Source organism: Sceloporus undulatus, chromosome 2 (assembly GCF_019175285.1).
Source record: "Sceloporus undulatus isolate JIND9_A2432 ecotype Alabama chromosome 2, SceUnd_v1.1, whole genome shotgun sequence".
NCBI lineage: Eukaryota > Metazoa > Chordata > Lepidosauria > Squamata > Phrynosomatidae > Sceloporus > Sceloporus undulatus.
This window is the reverse complement of record NC_056523.1, coordinates 294,887,752-294,911,922: the sequence shown is the minus strand read 5'-3', so window position 1 is coordinate 294,911,922 and position 24,171 is coordinate 294,887,752. Positions and strand designations below refer to the sequence as shown.

Sequence of the window (24,171 nt, the reverse complement as noted above, 5' to 3'; positions counted from 1 at the left end):
ATCAGATGTGTCACCCAGATATCAAGGCACTTGACATCTTGGAAAATCAAGCCACACTAACTACAAAGTTATATGTGGTTCTTCACGCTTTTTGGAAGCCTTCCATTAAAAGGTCTTAAGATTGCAAGTGGAAGAGGTTCTCCGACTTGCTGCTTCCAGGTTAGCAGAGGTGATGCCTGCTGCTGCCTCTATCATGGTGCAGCTCCTACCTATCTGTCATGGTTAAAAAGTTTCTGTAGGGTCTTGCTCACCTTTATTCTTTATTGGTATGTCTGGTAGTGCCATGATCCTATTGCTCATCTTACCACAATTGATGGTTAAACCTGCAAAGCCCTAAGCTTCTGTCAGCCTTCTTTATTAATCATGTAAGTGGTCTTCCTTATAGTCATTGAATCTGCTAGAAGCACCAGTGAATTGACTGCTCTTCGTTGTGATGAATTGGTCTTCTGTTTCCATAAGGACAGAATTAACCTTCATCCTGACATTACTTCCCTTCCCATATGTATACAGTATCTCATTTTAATTTTAAATATTGTTCTTCTGGTCTTCTACCAGAATTCTGCATTTCTTTTGGAAGTTATCTTTCACTCATTAGATGTGCAAAGGACATTGGCTTTCTATCTGGGCAAGATTAATTTTTTTATGCCAGTTGAGCTGTCTCGTCTGTTGTTATGAGAGCTCTGTGGGTATTCCTGTGCCCACATGATGGCTTTCTAAATGTTGTACCTCCCATCCAATTTTCTTGCTCATGGTCTAAGAAACATATGGTTCAAAATCTCAAAATGTCATTCCGTCTTGGCTATGGCAAAGCCTACTGTGTTTTTATAATGTGTATCCATTCCTGAGTTGTGCAAGGGAGGCACATGGTCTGAACCATCCACATTTATTCATCATTCTCTTTTGGACTCCAGAGCCCTGGCAGATGCTTAGTTTGGTTGGGCAGTACTTTTGTGTCTCTTTCTGTGGCCTGGCATGCCAATTATGATAAGCTTGTTAGTCACCCATTTGTGTGAAGCTCAGAGATCACAAAGATGAAGAGCAGGTTGCTTGCATGTAACAGTTTCTTTAAGTGTTATCTGTGCCCTTTCACCATCCTATCCTATTTTTCAGGTCCAGTGTTGTGCTGAAGATGGACCAATAAACTGAGAAGAGGAGTAGCATTGGTGGGATTGATACTGAATTGGTGGGATTGAGACTGATTAGAGCAGGGTTCCCATCAAGGCTATTCATCTCTCAAATATTCCAATAGAAGACCTCCATTTGTGTCAGGCATGGATGATCACTCGAAGAAACACAGTTACAGAAAAGCAACCTGTTCCTTCCCCACATGAATTTAAGTCATGTTCTTCTAAACATACCTTTGCCTGTACCTCTCCTCTTTCAATCATAGCACACTTTGTTGTGATAGTTTTTTGTGGGGTTTTCGGGCTATATGGCCATGTTCAAGACTGGAAGCCAAATCTTGTTTACTTTCAGGGTTTCCTCCTTCCTGTTGAAATTGTCCAGGTGTTTGTGGATTTCAGTGGCTTCCCTGTGCATCCTGACATGGTAGTTGTTGTCATGGTCCAGAATTTCAGTGTTTTCAAGTGACATTTTATGTCCAGAATAGTTTATAACATGTTCTGCTACTACAGATCTGGCTGTATTTCTGAACCATCTGAACAACATCCACCCTAACGTCCAATTCACAATGGAAAACGAAAACGAAAATTCACTGCTGTTCTTGGATGTCCTAATCATCCACAAACCGAACCAAAATTTGGGCCACACAATATACAGAAAACCTACACATATGGACAGATACCTGCACAAGAACTCCAACCATCAACCAGGACAAAAAAGAAGCACGATAAAAACACTGGTAGACCAGGCAAAACGGATCTGTGAACGCCCACTTCTTGGAAGATGAACTGAAGCATCTGGACCGGGCTCTACAGGCTAATGGTTATTCCAGTTCAGACATCAGAAGGGCTGCCAGACCCAGAAAAACCCAGATGAGGGAAGACAAACAACCATCCAAAGGGAAGGTATTTTTACCATACATCAAAAGAGTCACAGACAGATTAGGCAAAGCGGTGAAGAAAAGCACAACCTCCAAATGGTTTACAAACCGACGAAGAAAATCCAGCAAATGCTTCGCTCAGCCAAAGACCAGAGAGACCCTCTCACAGCTGCAGGAGTTTACCGCATACCATGCAGCTGCGGACAAGTCTACATAGGGACCACCAAACGCAGTGTGCAAACAAGAATCAAGGAACACAAGAGACACTGCAGACTGGGCCAGCCAGAAAAATCAGCAGTAGCAGAACATGCCACAAACCATCCTGGGCATAAAATACTGTTTGAAAATTCTGGACCATGCCAACAACTACCATGTCAGGATGCACAGGGAAGCCATTGAAATCCACGAACACCTGGACAATTTCAACAGGAAAGAGGAAACCCTGAAAGTAAACAAGATTTGGTTTCCAGTCCTGAAAAAGCAAATAAGGACTTTCCCAGGGTCAGGGGCTTCCCAGCAGACAATGAGCACTAATCAAGCAGACATTAATCCTCCTTTGCATATCCTCCCACCTTGAGGCCTGTCATTAGCAACAAAACAATATATATACAAATCACTCCTTCTTTCCCAGGGTGACACAGTATATATGTGTGTGTGTGTATCCAACTCTTTTCCAGGCAGGCATTCTCTGAAGATGCCAGCCACATATGATGGTGAAACGTCAGGAAGAAACTCTTCTGGAACATGGCCACATAGCCCGAAAAACTCACAAAAAACTATGGATACTGGCCATGAAAGCCTTCAGCTCCACATTTGTTGTGATAACTTTCAAAGATACAGGTACCATGTTTGAACCAGGGATGGAGAACCTCCAGCCCTCCACGTTCTAATGAACTACCATTCCCATCATGCCTTACCACCAGCCAAACTGAAGGAGGTTTTAGCCAGACTCATGAGGGCTTGGTTGTAGCTCCTCCACTTATGGTGATGTTACAAACAAACTCTCATAAGCCTGGCTAAAACTTTCTTCAGCTTGGCTGGTGGTGAGGTGTGATGGGAATGGTAGTTCATCAGGACCTGGAGGGCTGGAGGTTCTTCACCCTTTAAAATATGCATACTGAAAACATTTATCTAAACCTCAAAAGATCCTAAAGGCGTAGTATTTTTAAATTATATTCTCTGCATAACTTTTTAAAATTTAGTTCTGTACAAACTTAAAAACAGGACTATGTAATTGTTCCTTTTATAATAGCTATGTTTAAAAAGGAATTTTACAATATTTTTTAGTTCTTTATGGTTTTTTTGGGCTGTGTGGCTGTGTTTTGGAAGAGTTTATTCCTGGTGTTTCACCTGCATCTGCGGCTGGCATCTTCAATCTCAAAGGTGCTACAAGATCTCTCTACATATTGATTGATGTAGGTGGATATAATAAGTGGACACTTATTTATGGTATGTGCTTTGACTTTTTGATTGTGACAAATGACCTCAAAATCATTCAGCACAGACAATAAACATAGACCTTTATTAATTTGCTCATAATGGATATATATTGTTTTTGTCTCAATAGCAACTTTTTAATTGTCAGTCTCTGCACAAGTTGAGTTTGCCGGACAATGATCTGACAACATTGCCTGCATCCATAGCAAATCTCATTAACCTCAGGGAACTGGATGTCAGCAAGAATGGTAAGTTGTTTCTCTTGTTGCTGTCACAAGCACCAAAAGAGCATGGGTATATCAATGCATGTTCAGATTTTTGTCCTCTGAAAATAATAAAGTTTATCACACAGGCCTGGAACAGGCCTGTCAAGTTACGAAAGGGAGCGGGATGGGAACGGGAGGCAGCATAGAACACATCTTACTGCAGAGGAGAACACCGCCATTCTGGATGTGTTCCCCAGGGGCCAATTTTTGGGAACATAAGGAAAACCCAGAACAAAAAGTATGTTTTTAAAATCCTGGACAAGGGGTAAAAACCCAAATTAGGTCTGGGTGTTGTGTAAACAGCCTGGACCTGATTCGGGGTTTTGGGGTGTGTAGTGTAAAAACATGCAGCTAGCCTGGCAGGAATTTGTCATATAAAGGTCATGTAGACAGACCCACTGTTACCTCTAAAATAGTTCTCTAGAATCTTACTGTGGTGCATTCAAGTTCATTGTTAAACTTGCTTTAAAATGTTCCTTTTAATTGTGTGAGCTTTCATTATAACAGAGCACCGTATATACTCAACTATAAGTCGATCTCATGTATATGTTGAGGGTGGGTTTGGGGGCCAAAATTATGGATTTTGATATGACCCATGGATAAGTTGAGGGTAAAACTTAGGGGCATGTCACAGAGGATCTAAAGGATGAAGCAAGGAAGACAGTGCCAAAGAAGGTACAAAATTCCAGCAGGCATAACTGTTTGGGCTCATATTAAAGACAGAATAGATGAGAGAAGAGAGGAGGGTCAGTGCTTCCAGGACAAATTTCATTCTTACCTTTCACCAGGGAATAGCCCTATTTTTAATAAGAGTTAAAGTACAGTACTCACATTGACCTGTGGATAAGTCGACTCAAGTTTTTGGGGTCAGTTTTTTGATTAAAATTTCTAGACTTATACATGAGTATATACAGTATATCTAATAAGGAAATGTGGAAATAGGATTTTTTAAAAAAAATTATTTAAATGTAACGATTGATCCCCCCTCATAGTAACTACTGTTTTCTTGCTTTGTCATATCTGCTTAGATCAGTGAACTATTAAGGTTTGTTATGCTGGCAAGCAGTGAAATTCAGACCTTAGATCACACACACACAAAGCCAGTTGATGGTCCTTTTGTGAATCCACTCCAGATAAACACAAGAGATGTGATCTAGTTTCTGATATCTTAAAGAGTAAAAAAAAAAAAGTTTAAAGTCAGAGTTAAGGTCTGAGAGGCAATGGCCACTAAAGCAATAAATTAGAGAAGTGTCCACCAAACATAGTTCTATCTGAGGTTTTGGTAGAAAAAGACAGTAACATTGGCCCTTTTGGTAAAAGGAAGAAGTGGTGTCTTGGACCTTTCATAAGGTGACAGGTCTGAAAGATAGAAATTGAACTGCAGCATCAGTGAACAGTAACTGTTAATAAAAGGATTTCCAAAAATGGAGGTAGGGAAAGGGCAAAGAATCCACCATTCTTTTGTATAGGAAAAATATGATGGAAACCTATAATCAGCCAGAGGTATATAGTGTCTAGAACCAATGTGTGGCCTCCCAAGCCAACAAATAACCTTTGGTTAGGTTGGGAATGAACCACATACCTGTGCATTGTAAAAATTCCATTGATTAAGCAGGTTCAAATCAGCAAGTTTCATTTAAAAAGAAAAACCACACCTGTGAGGGTGTGCATACACACACACACACACACACACACACACATTACAGCATGGAGTGCTTTTCACAATTGCAACTACTCTGTTCTAGTTCTCTTCCATTTATTCCTTGTTGGGCTCTATTTTATGTGATGGGGTACCTGTGAGGATTTTAAAATTGTGGCCTCCATAAGGATTCACATTTAGATAATTGGCTATTGTTTCCTTCCCTTTTTAGTGATCTTGTTGCATTGTTGTATGGTGATTTTGTTTTCTGTGATGTTTAACTCTATTTCAAAATGTCACCATAAATAGCAGCAGAATAAGCAGAAGCACAATTTTGACATGCTGCAGTTACATTAAATATTACTTTTTTGCTTCCTGTCAGCGCAGTGCAAAATAAACATGATCAAGGGTTGACCTGCTTTTTGTTCTGTGGATACTACTTTTATCTAACGCTTTCCCATCATCCCTCTGGCTATGTATCTGAAATACTGATGAGTATTAAAATGATATTCTAGAATCTAGATAGTAAAACATTTATTTCTGTTACTTCTTCATTACCTAAACTGCACTAAGATTTTTGGGGGTTTTTGGGGTGCTGACAGACCTTTAAATGTTTTCCCCCAAAGCCAACACGTTTTGAGATTTGCAGTGGCTTCTTAGGGGTTCTGAAAGTCTGAAGCAGATGGCATTTCATAGCTGTGAGGCATGTTGAGAAGTGTTTTGACCTCTCCACTTGGAATATGTGTAGAATAATTAAGGCATATCAAAAAGGTCACAATATGACATGGGCCTCATCTGCACTGTAGAAATAATGCAGTTTGAGATGGCTTCAACTGCCATTGCTCAGTGCTATGAAATTCTGGGATTTGAAGTTTTATGTAATATTTAGCCTTCTCTGTTAGAGAGTTCTGGTGCCACAACGAACTACAAATCCCAGGATTCCATAGGATAGAGCCATGACAGTTAAAGGAGTGTCAAGTTGAATTAATTCAGTAGTGCAGATAAGGACACTGTCAATAAATTGACCTGTATAGTATGCAGGACCCAGATAAAATATGGGAAGTATAGACATTTCAAGGTTCTACCACCTAGGAAAAGGTTTAAAGCATGTGTAAGGTTGGTCCTTAAATATAAACCTAGCTATGATGTACAGGTGCCATTTCCATTTTCAGTAGTGAGAGAAATTAGCAGGAGTTGCACACCAAGGACTCTACTCTGTTCTTCAGCTTGATCAGACCTATTGCTTTGAATCTTATATGACTATCTGCCTTCTTCTTTGAATCCCTTATTGATTATTAAGATTGTGTATGTGCCTTGAAGGTGCCTTTTGATTTATAACAACTCTATGAATTCTAAGTTTTCTAAGGCAAGGAATACTCAGGAGGTGGTTTAATTTCTTTCTCTGAAATATAGCCTGCAGCATCCGGTATCCATCCAAGTACAGTACTAATCAGGGCTGACCCAGATGAGCTTCCAAGATCGGATAGGATCTGGTACCTTTAGGATATTATACGTTACATTACATTAATTGTATGTCTGTCCAGTTAATAAAATACAGCTGTAGCAGTAGCTGTGTTGACATAAAACAAAATGCAAAATGTGCATAGTGGTCATTTAATAGACCAACCAGAAGGTGAAAAAAACATTGAACTCTGTCTACAGAAGGTTGTTGATTTCAAATAACAGGAACAGACCAGATATCAAGTGGTGAACTGAAATGCTGTTGCCTTCTTTTACTGTGTCTTTGCGCCTGTTATTTTTCTGCCTCTGTTTGGAGGAATGGAGGTGGGCCTGAACTGCCCTCTCTGTAATATCCCAAAGAAGGAGACCTGTGAGTTGAGCAATGACTCTTTTCTTCTGCATGGTTTTTAACATCTTTGCCTGTTGAAGAAATCAGTGGGCTTTGAAAGTTAGCATAATTTTCTTTGTCTTGTTGGTTTATTGCACTTTCTGTTTAGACTAATAGAGGATCATCAGTGCATATTTTTAATTTGTCCTATTCATGTAATGCATCCCAAGTGTAAAAATTTAATTCTGTTCAGAGTGGTTTTATTTTTATTTTTTTTACCAAAACAGTTTAGCATCTCTTTAATTGGTTATCAGTTTATTACTCAGAACCTTCTGCACATATAGGCAAATATGATTTGGAACTAAGCATGCTAATTATTTTTTTCTATTTCAAATGCAGAAAAGCAGTATCCTGCTTCTTTGGGCATATTTATCTATTATTAAGCTGTAGTTTAGGGGGAAAGGAAAAATGTACATTGAGAGCATTCAGTTTAGCATCAGATTGTTTTCTGCTAGCCATGCAAGCTGCATAATGGCCCAGGGCAATCTGGCAGGGAATCTACTTCCCTTCTTCAAAGATGCCTGTCGGCATGGGAAAATTGGCAGGGAACTCAGCTCCTTCAGAGCTTTTGCCATAAGAATTTTATAACAGTAAAAGTGAATGAAATATAAAATTGTGATATTTCTGTGCTAGCATATATATATGTATATATATATATGCATTGTTTAGTGAGCACCATTGGTGGTATTGGTGTATCTGAAACAAAGAAACATTGGACATCCTTGTTAACCTGGGACAGCATCGCAGGTGTTGGAAACAATTTGCTACTTGTATAGCAATGTAGGACGCCTATATACTCTAAAAGCACAGATCCTGTCTTGGAAACTCAGCAGCGTTGGCCTGGTTAGTACTTGGATGGGAGATTGCCAACTGATACCTGATGCTGGGGGCTATATTTCAGTGGAAGTAACTAGCAAAACCAGCTTTGAGTATTCCTTGTCTAAGAAAACCTTATGAAATCATGGGTCGCCCTAAGTGAACAGGTGACTTGAAGGTACATACATACACAGAACAACATCAACAAAGGAAGCACTTGTTCAGGTCTGGAAGGTGGCTTGTTTTTATGTGTTCTCCTTCATCTTACCTCAGCAGGGATGTTGTTAATCACCCCTGAGTCGATCTCAACGCATGGCGACCCTGTGGGTGAGATGTTTCCAAGACCCCCTGTCCTCCACTACTCTTCCCAGTTTCTGCAGTGACCTCCTTAATTGAGTCCATCCATCTAACATGTGATCTTCCTCTCTTCCTAATTCCTTCCACATTTCCCAACATTATTGTCTTTTCAAATGAGTCGTGTGTTCTCATGATGTGACCACAGTACAACAGCCTCAGTTTAGTCATCTTTGCCGCCAGAGAAATTTCAGGCTTGATCTGCTCAAGGACCCACCTATTTGTACTTTTTGCTGTCCATATCTTCTCCACCACCACATCTCAAATGAATTTATTTTCTTTATGACCACCTTCTTAATTGTCCAACTCTTGCAACCATACATGGTAATGGAGAATACAGGTGCTTATATGTTTCTGACTTTCGTGCTTAGTTGAATATATTTTGTATAGCTGCCTTCTCCATTCTTAGTCGTCTTCTGATTTCTTAACTACAGTCCCTGTTCTGATCTATGTTTGATCCCAGGTATAGGAACCCTTTTACTATTTCTGGTTCCTCGTTGTCTAGATTGAACTTGTGGAGATCCTCCGTGGTCATTATTTATGTTTTCTTTATGTTCAACAGTAAGCATGCCTTTTCACTTCTTCCTTGACCTTTTCAGTAGTCACTCTAGGTCTCCAATGTTTTCTGCTAATAGTATAATGTCATTTGCATATTTTAGATTGTTGATGTTCCTCCTCTTTTCACTATTTCTTCTTCTGTGTCCAAGCCTGCTCTTTGTATAATTTGTTCTGTATACAAGTTGAAAAGATAGGTTGAAAGGATGCATCACTGTTTGACACCTTTGCCAATTGGGTTCCATTCTGTTTCCCCATGTTCTGTTCTAACCATTGCCTCTTGTCCTGAGTACAGATTTCTCATCAAGTTTATTAGATATGTTGGCAGTCCCATGTCTTCAAATGTGTTCCATAGCCTTTCATGAACTATGCAGCCAAAGGCTTTTCTATAGTCTATAAAGCACATGCTGATTTTCTTTTGGAATTCCTTGGTGTACTCCATAAGCCATTGTATGTTCGCAGTGTGGTCCCTTGTGCCTCTTCCTCTTCTGAAACCCACTTGGACCTCTGGGATTTCTCTCTCCTTGTACGGTTGGAGTCTATGTTGCAGAATGTTGAGCATGATTTTGCTTGCGTGGGAGATTAGCACTATGGCCCTATAGTTGCTGCAGTCTTTTGTATCTCCTTTCTTGTGGATGGGGACGTAAACTGATCGTTTTCAATCCGTTGGTCACAGTTTTGTTTCCTATATCTGTTGGCATTTGTTAATCAAGATTGGAGTTGAGCCTGTCAGTGTGAATTGTAGTAGTTTGATTGTATAAACACCTCTTCCTGGTGTTTTGTTTTTTGCCATTTCTCTTATTGCAGCTTCTACCTCGCTTTTCAGAATTTGTGGTTCATGTGGCTCTTTGTTCCGTGCGTCCTTCATTTTTTCATCTTTTGTACAGCTTTTCTGTGTATTGCTTCCAATGTTTTTTTTTAAATTCCTTCCTGGTCTTGAATTATGTTATTTGCGTTATCATAGAGCATCCCAGTCCTTGGTTTGAATGTCCCTTTAATTTCCTGGATCTTGTAAAAAAGGTTGCTTGTTCTTCCTTTTTTGTTATTGTCTTCTATTTCCTTACATTGGTCATTGTAGTAAAGTAATTGTCTTTTGTCTTTTCTGACTAGTCTTTGTACTATTGCATTCATGGTTCTGATTTTGTTACTGTCTCCCTTTTCCTGCTTGAAGCATTTTATCTGTCGTCCATTGTTTCTTCACTTTCTTTTTGACTACTGTAAGTGTCCGTCTGTCTCCATTTTTTATTGCATCCCTGGCTTCTGCCCATAGTTCCTCTGATTCTCAGTCAGTTATGCTTAATAGTGCAAATTTGTTTCTTATATTGTCTGTGAATTATTTTGAGATGTTGTTCAGATCATATTTTGGTATGATGAATGATTTTGATTTTTTTCCTTCAGTTTTCCTTCAGTTTTAGTTTTGATATCAGTAGTTCATGGTCTGTGCCGCAGTCAGCACCTGGTCTAGTTTTGGTCACCAGGCTGGAGCTTCTCCATCTTTTGGTTCTGATTATGTAATCTGTTTGATTTTTGTGTTGGCCATCTGGTGATGTCCATATGTGTAGCCTTCTTTCTGGTTGTATGAAGAAGGTGTTTGAAATGAATAGGTTATTGTCCTCACAAAAATCTTATCAGATGTTTGCCTGCCTATTTCTTTTGCCTAGTCTGAATTTTCCTACTATATTTGATCCTTCACTTCTTCCTACTTGGGCATTCAAATTTCCTATTATCAGCTTGATGTCTTCTGTTGATGTGTTGTTAATTTCTTCCTTCATAGCATCTTTGGATTTCTTCTTCTTTTGCCTCTGTGGTTCGTGCGTATACTTGTATTATGGTGATATTTATAGCAGGGATAGGATTATTTAAAACAAGGTGGCTTGGATCTGTGGCTTAATTTACCAAAGAAAAAGGTTGTTTTAAAACATGGATTAAATCAACTTTCTCATTGATACTTGTTGATATATTTCTTGCACAGTGGTGTAAATCTGACCCTTACAATGTTAGTTTGAAATAAATTGTATATTATTTGCACTGTGTAATTCTTACAACTAGATTTAGCATTGTCGTCTCACTGTATATTTATATTTTCCTTTTTTGTTTACAGAAAAAAATGTCTTAAAAATATACTCATGCAGGTTTTTTTTCTTTTTTGGTAATCAGGTATGGGAATACAGGAAGATTCATATTGGAAATTTTTGCCATTTCCTTTCCTGTGTGGTTTGTTTCTGCTTCACTTTTTATAAATTAATCTTCACAGAAATAAATGAATGTCTGTTTATTGTAGCAAGGATTGATGAAGACAAGGCAGGCCGCAGCAGTTAATTTATACGATACCTGTGAAATGCCTGTGTTTGGTAGGTAGAGTGTAAATGGAACAGAGTGCCAACTTGTTGATTTTCCTAGATTTCTTGGCAGCTTTTGGAACCACTGATCATGGTATTCTATTGGACCAATACTGCCAGATGGGAGTAAGAAGCTCTATTTGCAGGGCCAGTTGTAGAGAATAACACTGTGGGACTCCTGTTCTGTCTTATGTCTGTAGGGTGTCTCTGGGTTCTCTCTTGTCTCCTTAATTGTTTAATATTTATATGAAGTTGCTGGGTGACTATGGGCCCATACAGACAGGCCAAAATAAATCTGTTTCGGATCACTTTGGAGGTATGCCATTTAAATGATGCATGCATCCTAAGAGGCCAGAAGCCATGCCAAAGCCACACTCCAGTCCTAAGGACTGGACCACAACTTTGGCACAGCTTCTGGCCTGTTAAAATGCTTGTGTCATTTAAATAGCATACGGTACCTCCAAAGTGATCCAAAGCAGCTTTATTTTGGCCTGTCTGTATGGGCCTATATTAGCAGTACCGGGGTTCAGTCCCATACTGTTCTACTTATTGTCACCAATGTCAGCTGAGGCTGTACAGGATCTGGATCAGTGCCTGGATGTTGTAAGGGTCTGGATAAGACCAGGAAACTGAGGCTGAATCTTGATAAGAGAGTCTGTGAATTGATAGTTTTCAGATCTGGGAAGTGGGTAGGGTGGGCTTGCAAATGCCTTGAGAGAATATTTCTAGAATCTCTGTCACTGGAGATTGCTTTGAGTACCTCACATCAGCTTGGATTGGTCTGCCAGCTTTGGCCTTGCTAAGAAAACAGAAATCCTAGAACTTTTGAGAAGCAAGAACTTTTAGACCGAGGACAGCTATTTTCATGAAATGAAAAATGAAATTGCTTGGGTGATAATTTAGTGTATATGGATAGGACACATTCATTTTTATGTGTCTATAAATATAAGTTTAGTATGTTTGTTGTAAGATATAATTGTAATGGTTATTTTTTAAATAAGAAGTTCAGATTTAAAGGTAAAACAATTTAAAAAGCTGGGTGTATTTTTTTTTATTCAACTCCCCTTTCTCAGTTTATCTTGCCTGGGGTGGTTGATTCTTCACCTTCCAATCCTGGTAAATCATAGTTTACAAGTTTTGGATAGTCCCAAGAATGCACATTATTTTAAATATGAAGTTCAGCATTCATATATATATATATATATATATATATATATCTGTATATATAAAATAAAGATCAGATTTAAAGTAAAACAATGTTAAAAGCTGGTTGTATTTTTTATTCAACTCCCCTTTCCCAGTTTATCTTGCCTGAGGTGGTTCATTCTTCGCTTTCTAATCCTGGCAAATCATAATTTACCAGGTATCTGATAGTCCAAGTATGCACAGATCCAAACAAACTAGGGATTCTGGTGCTGGTTAGGAAACAAATCATGCTTTGTTCCTAGATGAAACCATCATTTATTGATAGATTTTCATATCCCACCTTTCTCACAGTATGGAAGCCAAGGTGGCTTACAACAGTGATTAAAGTGATATGTTGTCAAATCATTCCTAAGAGCCAGTGATCTAGTACATCAAGAGTTATAAGGACAGAATCACATTTTTGTAGGGCCAGCCCTTGGTTTAATACAGTACATGGTTCCACCAAATGTAGATAGTGATGTTTTGAGTGTCCTGGGATGAACAGACTAAGACTGTAAGAAGGGCTTGTTGGGTTAGAGCACGTAATCATTACCTGTGGTCTTGGAAATTCAGTCTCATAAGTAAATATTTTCAATATTGGGAATTTGGAGTTCTTTCCCCTTTTTCTATTTTGCAAAAAGAAAGGATCCGTTGTGGCTTGAATTGTATCCCTTTAAACATCTTCTTTTTGCCTAATTAAGCTTGTAGTAGTTTATTTATGTAACTTGTTCCGTAGTTAAAAACAAATGAACAACTGGCAGTCTCATCAAAATATCCAGTGGCTGCAAAGTGTTGCTTTCCTTCATGCTTAAGGCATCTTTTCCTAAGATGTTGCCTCCTTTATTTCTACTGACATTAAACCTGGATAAAATTTGAGTTAGCAAGCAGACTCCTACAGCCTATTCCCTTTAGGTGCTTTCTCAGAAAATACAATGACTTTGTTGGGATCTAGCCATATTCGCACTATTTATCTTTTTGGGAGAGAGCCTTTTCTGATAACTGTTTGCATCTCTGTACTGCAAGGTAATTCTTTCCTGTTATCCCCTGCCATTTATAAGAGAGCTGGGCAAACTAGGTTAGGAAACACTTGCAAGCTGTTATGTATACCCTCCAGGCATTTCAGGAAAGGTAGTTCATGATAGAAACACAGTTGCTCCCTTACTGTATCTCTCCAAAACTCATGCTTGGAATGAGAGAATGAAAGAAGGAGAAAAAAGAGCTACTGTGTTTCACACCCCAGTGCACAACCTTAAATTTCAAAGAGACGGTAATCATCCAGTACTAGGTATTGAGGCCTGGATACTTTGACATGTAAAGCTCTATATGGCTTGGGTCCACGCTATTTGAAGAACCATATCTCCCTGTACGAGCTCACCAGAGTATTGAGATCCATCGGGAGAGGACCTGCTCTCTGTCCCACCACCCTCTCAGGCGCATTTTGTGGGAACAAGAGAGAGGGACATCTCAGTGGCTGCTCCCAAGCTTTGGAATTCGCTTCCTAGAGAGGCCAGGATGGTGCCATCCCTATTATCCTTCCGACGCCAGTGAAGATGTTTTTGTGCAGTCAGGCCTTTTAAGCTGATAAGGACTGGGTTTTTAATGTTGTGCTATATAAATTTTAATGATTTCTATTTTTAACATGTTATATTTTAATTTATAACTTTTAACTCTTAAAATGGTTTAATTGTTTTTTAAATTCCATATTTATATATTTTAATATCATTGTACTGTTTTTAAATTGCATTGTTTTATACTTGTTGTTCACTGCTTTGAGTCCCTATATTGGGAGAAAGGCAGGATATAACAAAATAATAATAATGTACAGTGGGCCCTTGGTATTCTCTAAGGTCTGGTTCCAGGACCCTTCATGGATACCAAAATTTGTGGATGCTCAAGTCCTATTGTATATAATGGCATAATAAAATACATATTTTACTCATATAATACAGCAAGATCAAGGTGTGCTTTTTGGGGTTTTTTTGTATGTTGATATTATTCCATAAATGAATCAAACTGTCTGCTTATGAATAACCAAATTTAAAGTTTTACAAATATGCAGGTTTCTAAAAGATGTTGTGAACTTACAAAAAGATGTATCTGCCTTCTCAGGTACTCCCTTTTTGTGCTTTGATAAAGTATTTCAATTAGATGTGAGGTAGTGTTTTCTGTGGTGGTTTTAGTGCTGGAGGACCAGGGGACCAGGGTTAAAATCTCCACTCAGTCATGGAAACCTACCCAGTAACCTTGGGTAAGTTACACTCTCTTGCCACAAAGGAGAGCAATGGCAGCTCCCTTCTGAACAAATATTGCCAGGAAACTTTGTGATAGGTGCACTTTAGGGTTGCTGTAAGTTGAAAATGTTTGAAAGCATGCAACGTATTCAGTTAGACGTCTAAAGACTCCAGCTATTTGGCAATGTCTTTATAGCTTAGGCTCTGAGCTGTGAGCTGGCCTCATTTGATGTGCTATTTTCCTGTTCTTTTTGACTTGAGACTTAAAATTTTTAATGAGGAATCTGGCATGTAATGTGTGTAGCATATGTCCTACTGTGTGTTGTTGGATCCTCAGAATTCCTAGGAAATTTGTTAGGAGTTACTCATAGTAGTCTTAATCATTTTGTTCTTTCATGGCAGGGAGTTGGACTGGATGGCCCTTGTGATCTTTTCCAACTCTATGATTCTATGATTTTAAAATGTTGTAAATCCATAGGCAACTGCTTGAGCTTTCTAGAAAAGCACAATTCTAAATCCCACCTCACCTCTGTATATTGCATTGTGAGTGAGATATCACCAACCTTGTTGCTGTGTTTTCCTATCACATCTTTGGATATTCACTTAGATGGCTGTACTAAGGAAAAGAAAGGAGACATATTGCAGTCATGTTATGTACATTTCATGGATCAGATGTCTCACATCTGTTCTATCTTCTCCCCTTCCAGTTTCACTCATACCTATATGCATGTGTGTATGTCTAGTGTATGTGTATCTGTATGTATTATATATGTGCATGTGCACATGCATGCATGCATGTGGTCTGTCTAATGGTACTAGTGACACAATTGCCTAGATGTAACTGCATTGTAGTGTACAGTACGTTTTTGACATCAGTTGATGAATTTGCACACATATTTTAAATTTAATATGTAAAATGGCCCTGAAATAGAATGACTTGAGGTTTGGCTTGAAGGTTCTTGGTAAAGTATCATGGTAAAATACATTTTTAGACTGGACCTGAAATGAAACTTGACCTAACAGGGGTTTTGAATTACTGTATGCTTAATAAATTATTTAAAATTCTGCTTTGCCTATATCATCACTACTCTCTATATATTTACCCTGATTCTCTGTCTCACTTGATGTTTGCATTGGAATCTGAAGCAACCTCAGAACTTTATCATTTATTTATCATTAGAACTTTTCCCCTTTTGTGTGCTGCTTTATTCCTGTAGCCTTGGGTGTTTCTTGAAACATGCTCAGCACCTGGCTAGGCTAATGCTTTTATGTCCAAAAGACTCCTGCTATTCATGTTAAAATTGATCTAACATTTTTTGAGGACTAGAACATGCCCTACTTCTGCTTCCACAACAGCCGTGTGATGAGTTCTGGAGAACTCATATGTTCACATCTGTGACATTTTTGGTTAGATCTCATAAAGTATGATTGCACTGTAAATTTTGCATCCTCTCCCCTGAATGTTCTGAAGCAGGAAAAAAGCAATTTAAAATGTTTCAAGCAGTATTGTACCTTCAGTTTTACATTCTTTGACTCCCTCTGACCTGCTCTTGGCAACTCCTTAGACTTTTATCTAATGATGGGGCTAGGGGGCTTTCTTTCTTTCTATCTATCTTTCTTTCTTTCTTTCTTTCTTTCTGTTTTATTGTATGTAATATATTGAAATCAGTAGGTTAGAGAGCATTTTATTTTGTAAAATGAAAGTTGTCAAACTTAATAGAGTTTTGAAGCTGCTTGGCTAGAATTAATTTGTTGATTTGGCACTCTCCAGTATAGGTTCCATGGATATTAGGAGAGACTGGCTTACCTTCTTTTAGGTATAGTTGGCTTGAATATATATATAAAATCCGAAAAGCAAACCTTGATTTTGCAATTTAATATAAGGGACACCATTTTACTACCCCGTTATATGTAATGAAATAGGAGCATCCATGGATTTTGGTATCCACAGGAGGTTCTGGAACCAAACCCCAGTGGATACCAAGGATTCACTGTATTAGTTTGTACTTGCCAATTCTTTACAGTGGGAATAGTAACTAGCCAAATTGATGGGATATTTAAACTTTTGAGTATGCCTCATCATTTGTGCTTTCATGAAAGTGACTAATATCTTTTATATTGCTTGTTCTCCTGCCCTCTGATGATTTCTCTCTTTTTCACTTTCTCTGGTGTGTGTGTGTTTTGCTTTATTTGGAAAGGTAGCAATAAAAGAGGGGAAGCATTGCCATATTTGAACTCCTTTATGCATTTCTAGAATAGGATGGCATTAGGGTTGCAAAACATTATTTTTTGTGGGTTTTTCAGGCTATGTGGCCATGTTCCAGAAGAGTTTCTTCCTGATGTTTTGCCAGCATCTGTGGCTGGCATCTTCAGAGAATGAACCCCTTTCATGGGCCATATGTAGTGTGTGTGTGTGTGTGTGTGAGAGAGAGAGAGAGAGAGAGAGAGAGAGAGATATTTCCAGAGTAACAGCAGGGTAGCTCTAATGCTACAGTATAGCTGCTTCTAGGCAAAAACACTTCAGAGAGCCATTTATAGATCTCCCATGTCAGAGATTATATTGGGTCATTTAAATATCCCTTGAAAGTATTTAGCACTGTGGGAAAGGATAAGTTTCCTAATTTCTTTTCTCCTACTCACTTGTGGACCCGCAAACTCTACAGAACAAACAGTGATTAAATGCTACAATATTACACACATTTGACCTGTGTTAGAAATAGGAATGGTATCATTTCCTTTCAGGCCACTTCACAAATCTGAAGAAGTATGGTTACATCAGAAATAATATGCTGTGTCAAATATTTAGATAAGGAGATGCTGTGACTATGAGTCAAAAGTATGGGTTTAAAGTAGGCAATATGTTTGAATGGACAAATGTTGTTTTTCAAAGCTTTATGCTAATTAGATACTATAAAATGTCAAATTTTGAATTACTCTCATGAACATCCTTTATGTGTTCTATAAAGATGCTAATTCAACATTGCACTGAACATGATGATATTCACATTTGTACTATTGAACCTCATTCTCTTATTATTATAAAGGGCAAGGAAATACATTTATGTCAAATAAAACATACATTTGGAAGATTTTAGATGTGAATGTTATGGGAAAGATTTGTTTCTGTGTTATCTCTGGCTTCAACAGTGTATAAGGAGCGTAATACTGACATGGTGACTGACACTTTTTCTGTACTGTATGCTCATTAGGCTCTTCTTGCATTCTCTCTTGCAGTTAGTTATTTTTTTCATATATTAATGGAACTGTTCTTTCAAAGCATGAGCCATACTGTATTTCACTGAAATTAATCTTTACCTCTCTGATCTTAGTTTAGCATTTCATATAATAAAACAGGATGCTAAGTATCATAGGACTACTCTGCAGTTACAAACTAACCAGACGTCATATTTATGTGTCAGCCAAGTTCATTCAGAATTCTGTGGCAGCTGGAACTTGAAGGAATTTATGCTGATTTCTCTTATTTCAGAAGTATTTTTGCATTTCCCCCTTCCCTCCCATAATTGTGCATCTAGCAATCATAGGGGAAGGGTAACACACCCTAAAGAACATTAAAGCTTTTTCTTCTGACCACAAGAAATTTTATGTAGAAAGAATTCTGGCTTCTAATATTTCAAATGGCATTATTATGCATGTTCTGATATAATTCACAGTTGCAAGGATTAGAAGCTTAATAAAAACAAAGATTCTTTGTAAACTAAGATCTGCACCTACCATATCCTCCAGCTTTTCTACATTTCCAAAGAACACAGCACAATAAAGCCGCTGAAGTGCTTGATTTGGGATTCTCTAGTAGCAAGAGTTTAGCCAGTTCACTGAAAGACGGGAGATCCTTGCAAGCACTTTCACAAAGCAGTTTGAATGTATTGATTCATAGATGAAGCAGAAGCATTGAAAATTAACTTGAGTTTGAAACAGAAGGCATGTACAGTACTCTGTGCAAGGAAATATCATAATATATGCATGAAATAAAATAAAGTTGCAGTCATATTATATTGCTCTAGGTTTTTTCCCCTTAATAAATATTGTGTGCTCTGCTTTTACAGGCATACAGGAGTTTCCAGAAAATATCAAAAATTGTAAAGTTTTGGCAATTGTTGAAGCCAGCGTAAATCCTATTTCAAAGTAAGTTCTTTTGTTGTCGTGAATCAGAACCTCTTGTCCATGTGTTGAACACTATGTTCTCTACATTTATTTAAATAAATATAGTAAAATAAAATATACACACCAGATTTGTTTACAAATGAAGCATTAAATCTTATATTTGCTAATTTTTGTATGTGTTCAAATGTTCTAGGCTTCCAGATGGATTTTCCCAGTTATTAAACTTAACACAGCTGTACCTGAATGATGCTTTTCTTGAGTTCCTACCCGCCAATTTTGGCAGGTAAGTTTGTAAATTATTTTGAAAATCCACAGTTCGTTCCCTTCCTCCCTCCCTCCCTCCCTTCTTTTTTTAACTGTGCAGAACCTAGTGTACTCAGCAGCAGACATCCTGTGTTTTATGAGAGAGGATGGAAAGCTAAGTCAACTCTGCAAAATAACAGTGATGTAGACTTGACTTGGACAAGTCGGTCTCGAGTAGTTTTAATTACTCGTTTTGGCTTGACTCATCAATAAATGACACCCTGACTCAACTCGACTCACAACATGTAAAATTCTAGTGATCTACTTGCTGACATCATTGCCTAACACATTTGCATTTCCCCTCCAAGAAATGCATCTCACCTCCTTTTTTCTGTTAATGTTGGCTCTCAGACTTGAGACTCTACTTGAAACTTGAATTGAATGTATATTTAAAGACCTGAGACTTGACTTGAGACATAAAGGTAGAGACTTGAGAACTGAGTTGAGACATTGACTAAAGGAGTTGAATATATCACTGCCAAATATTTAAACTACCACAAAAACGCTGAGGGACCACCTTTCAGAATGGATGGGAGAATGTGATTTTAAGTCCCATTGAAAGATGGAATTGATTTTAATAAAAATCATGAAAAATGCCAGATAGGCATATTTTTGGGCTCTATAAATTATATTTACAAATTGACTCATGAGGAAGACTCGTGACATGGATTTATTTAAAACAAAACCTTAGCCAGCATAGCCAAAGGCAAGGGTTGATGCAGGCAAACATTTGTAGGGCCATAGGTTGCTCATTTCCTAATTTAAAAACTCTTGTGATTGTGATATAACATTTGTGCATGGCCAACTATTCAATGCTCTTGGAAAAGAGACACCAGACAAGAGATTTCAAAGAAAGAAAGAGAGGGAGGAAAATGAAAAGATTCCTTGTCATTACCACACTCTCAGCCTTACCTCTGCTTGCTATGCAATTTACACATGATAAACTGGTAGTGCGGGGTAAGTGCCATTTCTTTCCTCCTAACCATTATTACTGCTTCTGGGAACTTAACTGGGCTTCATCCAATGATAAAGTCTAAGAGGAGTGAAAATGTTTTCAGTTACAACATATCAAACCAGTTTTCATGAGATGGTTTCATGCGATTCTTACACAATACCCTCTGTTGTTGGCTGGACCAAGGAAATGCTTGTCCTGTTTCTTAATCAGCAAAACACTTCTATACAATAAAGCAGTCTATATGGCAAAGTAAAAACAAAATTGCTTTAGTAAATGTAAAAAGGACCATATATTGATTTGATTTATGGTAATTATAAACAAAATACCGAACGCTTTGGTACTGTTTTTTCCTAGTTACTGAGTTGGATTTATTCATCATATCTACAAAAGGAGAAACAAATTTTTGAAGACTGACAGCAGCAAACAAAAAAAAGAGAGAGAGAAGAGAAGAGAAGAAACACATTCAGCATAAGCTAGCTTAAAACATTAAGATTAGTGATATAGAATTAAATCATAGAGAGGAGAGGAAGAGTGTTAGAAAGTTTTACCGATGGATAAGAAGCTGTGGTTGTAGATTTGTTTATTGGGAGAGATTGGTTAACTGTATAAATAAGGAGCATAGAAAGTTGCATGAGATCATTGAAGAATCTTCTCCTTAGGAATGGTTTGAAAGAGGACTCTAGAGATTGTTAAAATCATGAATCATAGTTGCATGGCTCATGATTTCTTACTCTGCCCACATAAGATCTTAAAAATTTGAAGGTAAATGCATCATTATCAAAGCAGTCTTCTGCTCACACAATGAGTATTTTCTTTCACTTCTTCCCTGTTGTGGTCTTTATATATCCATGTAGCCTCCAGAGGGTTCTTGAATTTTCTGGGAAAGATTTAGGACACACCTAGTGGGGAGGATTGCAGGAGGGAGAAGGAATCCAGTCTTCTAGCATGCCTATTCTGCTGGCAGAAGGGCATTGTCAGAAACAACCCTTGAATTCCTGATATACTGTAGTAACAAATCTGAACACTACAAAATACAATCTTATCTTGAAGAACTTTATTTGAAAATCCCCCTTGAACACTTAAAACACACAATGGATTTTCTGACTTTTTACACAGTCTATATTTGCAAATTAAGTCCTTTTAATGTTTGGATTATTGTAGTATAAGCAAGTTTATTTTGTTTCAAATATGCCCACTTTAACATTTTAATCACAGTCTTTTTATGTTTATTTTTCAGATTAACTAAACTCCAGATTTTGGAGCTTAGAGAAAACCAGTTAAAAATGTTGCCAAAGTAAGTATATATTGATATTGGAGTTTATTTTGATGTGAATAATTTGTTTGAAGTATTGAGATTATGATAGATGAGAATGCCACAATCAACTTTGAAAAGATTTGTTTTTAATAGAAACTATTGCTCTTAAGAAAAAAAGGCTCATTGTTTGTGTTGCAAGCATTTTTAAAAGCTTTTTCAGTGATTTGTATACTGGTTGAATAATAATTATATCATTGTTGCAGTTTTCTATAGGGAGGGATAGTATAAATAAACTGTGTTACAGCTATACAGTAGTGCTCGAAGTGCACATTGAATAATTTTTATACTACTGCTGAGGCAGCTGCTGTGCTAAGTTGCCTGAGGATTCATGTGTATGAGAATGGAATGCATGATGCAGTCATGAATCAGTTAGGTTTTGCTTGTTAAAAATCCTGCTATGTATAAAATGGTCACATACAACTGGATGTCACATTATATACACGCTGAAAGAAATGCAGCTATTTTTGAGCAAATTCTTCTTGAAGTGAAACGGCCAGTTTCTAATATTGATGCAGATTGTGTTCCAACAGATGTCTCTGTTTTCTGTAGGAGTGATGCTGCTCAGTTTTTGAGTCTCACTGTGTGTCACCGGCTTCCTGTTAAGGAGGACATGGTGGATTGTTGTACTTAACCAAACAATCTCAGGAAACTGACAATTCCCTAGGTCCCTTGTCAACAACTCTTTTAGCTGGCAATTGCCAGTGGGCAGTGTAGGAGATGTCTGACCATGATGGCAAGCTTGCAATCTTCTTCAGTCCTTTCTTCTAGAAGCCATGACAAGCACTGGTTAGGGAGGAAAGGGTATGTGTGGAACGGGCTTGATGAAAAATAGTCTCTTCACTTGCCTTTTTTTTTATCATTTGGTGGCCCTCACTTTGTTGTGGGTTGACAACGATGTGGAGAAATTTGGGTGGTCCCTGGCAAGCAATTGGGCCATCTATAGGTGATGATATAGGAAGATTTTTGTCAAAGAATATATAATGTATACGGAAGAAGTCTTCAGAATGAGCTATGGAAAAACTCAACTGCTATTAGGCAAATGAAACTGCAGATGAAACATGAGCCTTTCAGCTCATGTTCCTAGTTGAAACCTGGCTACAGAATATTGCTTTGATGAACTCATATCCTCATACTTACAAGTCTTTTAAAAATAAAAAGTACAGATTTAACACAGGAGTAAATGCTAAAAGAAATCATTATGGTCCACTTTATAAATAAAATGGATGGAAAATGTGAGTAGGTACACACATAAAATAAATATGCTTTGTAGATCAAACACACAGCTATTAAAGAAAATGAACATTTAATCATATGTTTAATACTTGTTGACATTTGTGTTAAGTTTAAACATGGGGATATAGTGCTTAATTAGCTTTGCACACAGTTAATACTGTAGTGTAAAATGATAATGTGGTTAATTAAATGGAGAATAAATACCATTGATATCTGTTTTCTATACCCAAATATGACAGTTCGTATCTTGGGGTTCTGTGATTCACCTGCTGGTCCAAATGGAGGTGTGGGAAGGTTTTTCTGATTTCCGCTATGCCCATGAAAATATGCTGTGGAGGGTAGTGTAATATTCTGGAACATGATGGGACATATTACAAGGGAGAAACTCTAGGGAAGGAAGGGGAATTCCTGAAAGCTGCCTTTTGTTCCTTCCATTCTTGATGAACCTTCCACTTGTGAATGGAAATTCAAGTTTAGCTCCAACTCACAACCTTTTCACTACATTTTCAACCTGCATAAGATAGGCTCATATCTTAAATATAATCAGAATTAAAAGTGAAAAGATGTTGAATGCTTCCCAATTATTTACTTTATAATTGTGGTAGAAAACAGAATTATAAATTAATCATTTTAGAGTTTATAATTGTGTTAGAAAACAGAATTATAAATTAATCAGAATTATAAATTTTTACTCCATTGCAAGCATTTGAAACAAAACTAGTTGAAAAATAGCCTAATTGGATATTAGCAGGGACTGTTGTGCATAAAACCTCCTCCTTCTTTTTTAAAAGATAAAGATATACATGCATGTATCCTTTCCAGGATATATTGTATTATATTTTGACCTCTTATTGCAGTCTTATTGCATCCACTACAATTTCTTATTTAATCCTCTTGCAATGGATCCACTTGTTTTTACTAAAATTTAGCATTGAAATTCAGTTGATTATAAAATTCACTACGGTTGACTATAGGGAAAGGTAATACTTCTGGCTTAGGTTTGGGGGTGGGCATGTGATGACAATGTAAGACAAGGTTTGACTATAATAACTGAGCTGTCACTTTCTACTAACAGACTTTATTTCTCAGATCGCAGGCATATTATCTATTATTTGGGCCTAATATATTTGGATTTTCAAAGGACAGAGTATCTAATTTTATGCTTGTGGCCATTAAGCATAATGATCTTATAAGTGGTTAGGTGAGAGGGAAGAGAGGGCAGGAATAAACTGTCCCCCCCCCCCATTCACAGTGAAGTGAGGTGAATGGTTATGTATGATTAGTACAGAGAAAGTTGAATACAAATGAAAATACTAGTAAAAAATGAATAATTCATCCGACATTAGGACAGGATGAAGTTTAAGATGGTGGTGAGAATAGTTCTCTGAATAAGCTGAAAGAAGAGTCTGCTTTTAATTGAACTAGAGAATGCTGAATTCCACCTCTTTGTCTAATGTGAGCTGTAGGATAAGTGATGTATGACTGTTTTACATTGTATGCAAATCTAACCCTAGTGAGTATGTCTGTTTTACAGAACTGCCCTAACTAATGGTGGTTAAAAAGATACATT

General features: G+C 37.6%; 1 protein-coding gene across 1 annotated transcript in view; it reads left to right on the top strand.

Annotated features, from left to right (window-relative positions):
• ERBIN (erbb2 interacting protein) overlaps positions 1–24,171 on the top strand; it is a 118,758-nt gene that overhangs the window by 46,299 nt on the left and 48,288 nt on the right. Inside the window, 4 exon segments of the mRNA XM_042449456.1 lie at positions 3,570–3,687; positions 18,738–18,816; positions 18,989–19,078; positions 21,291–21,347. Of these exon segments, the coding sequence (XP_042305390.1) occupies positions 3,570–3,687; positions 18,738–18,816; positions 18,989–19,078; positions 21,291–21,347 (344 nt within the window).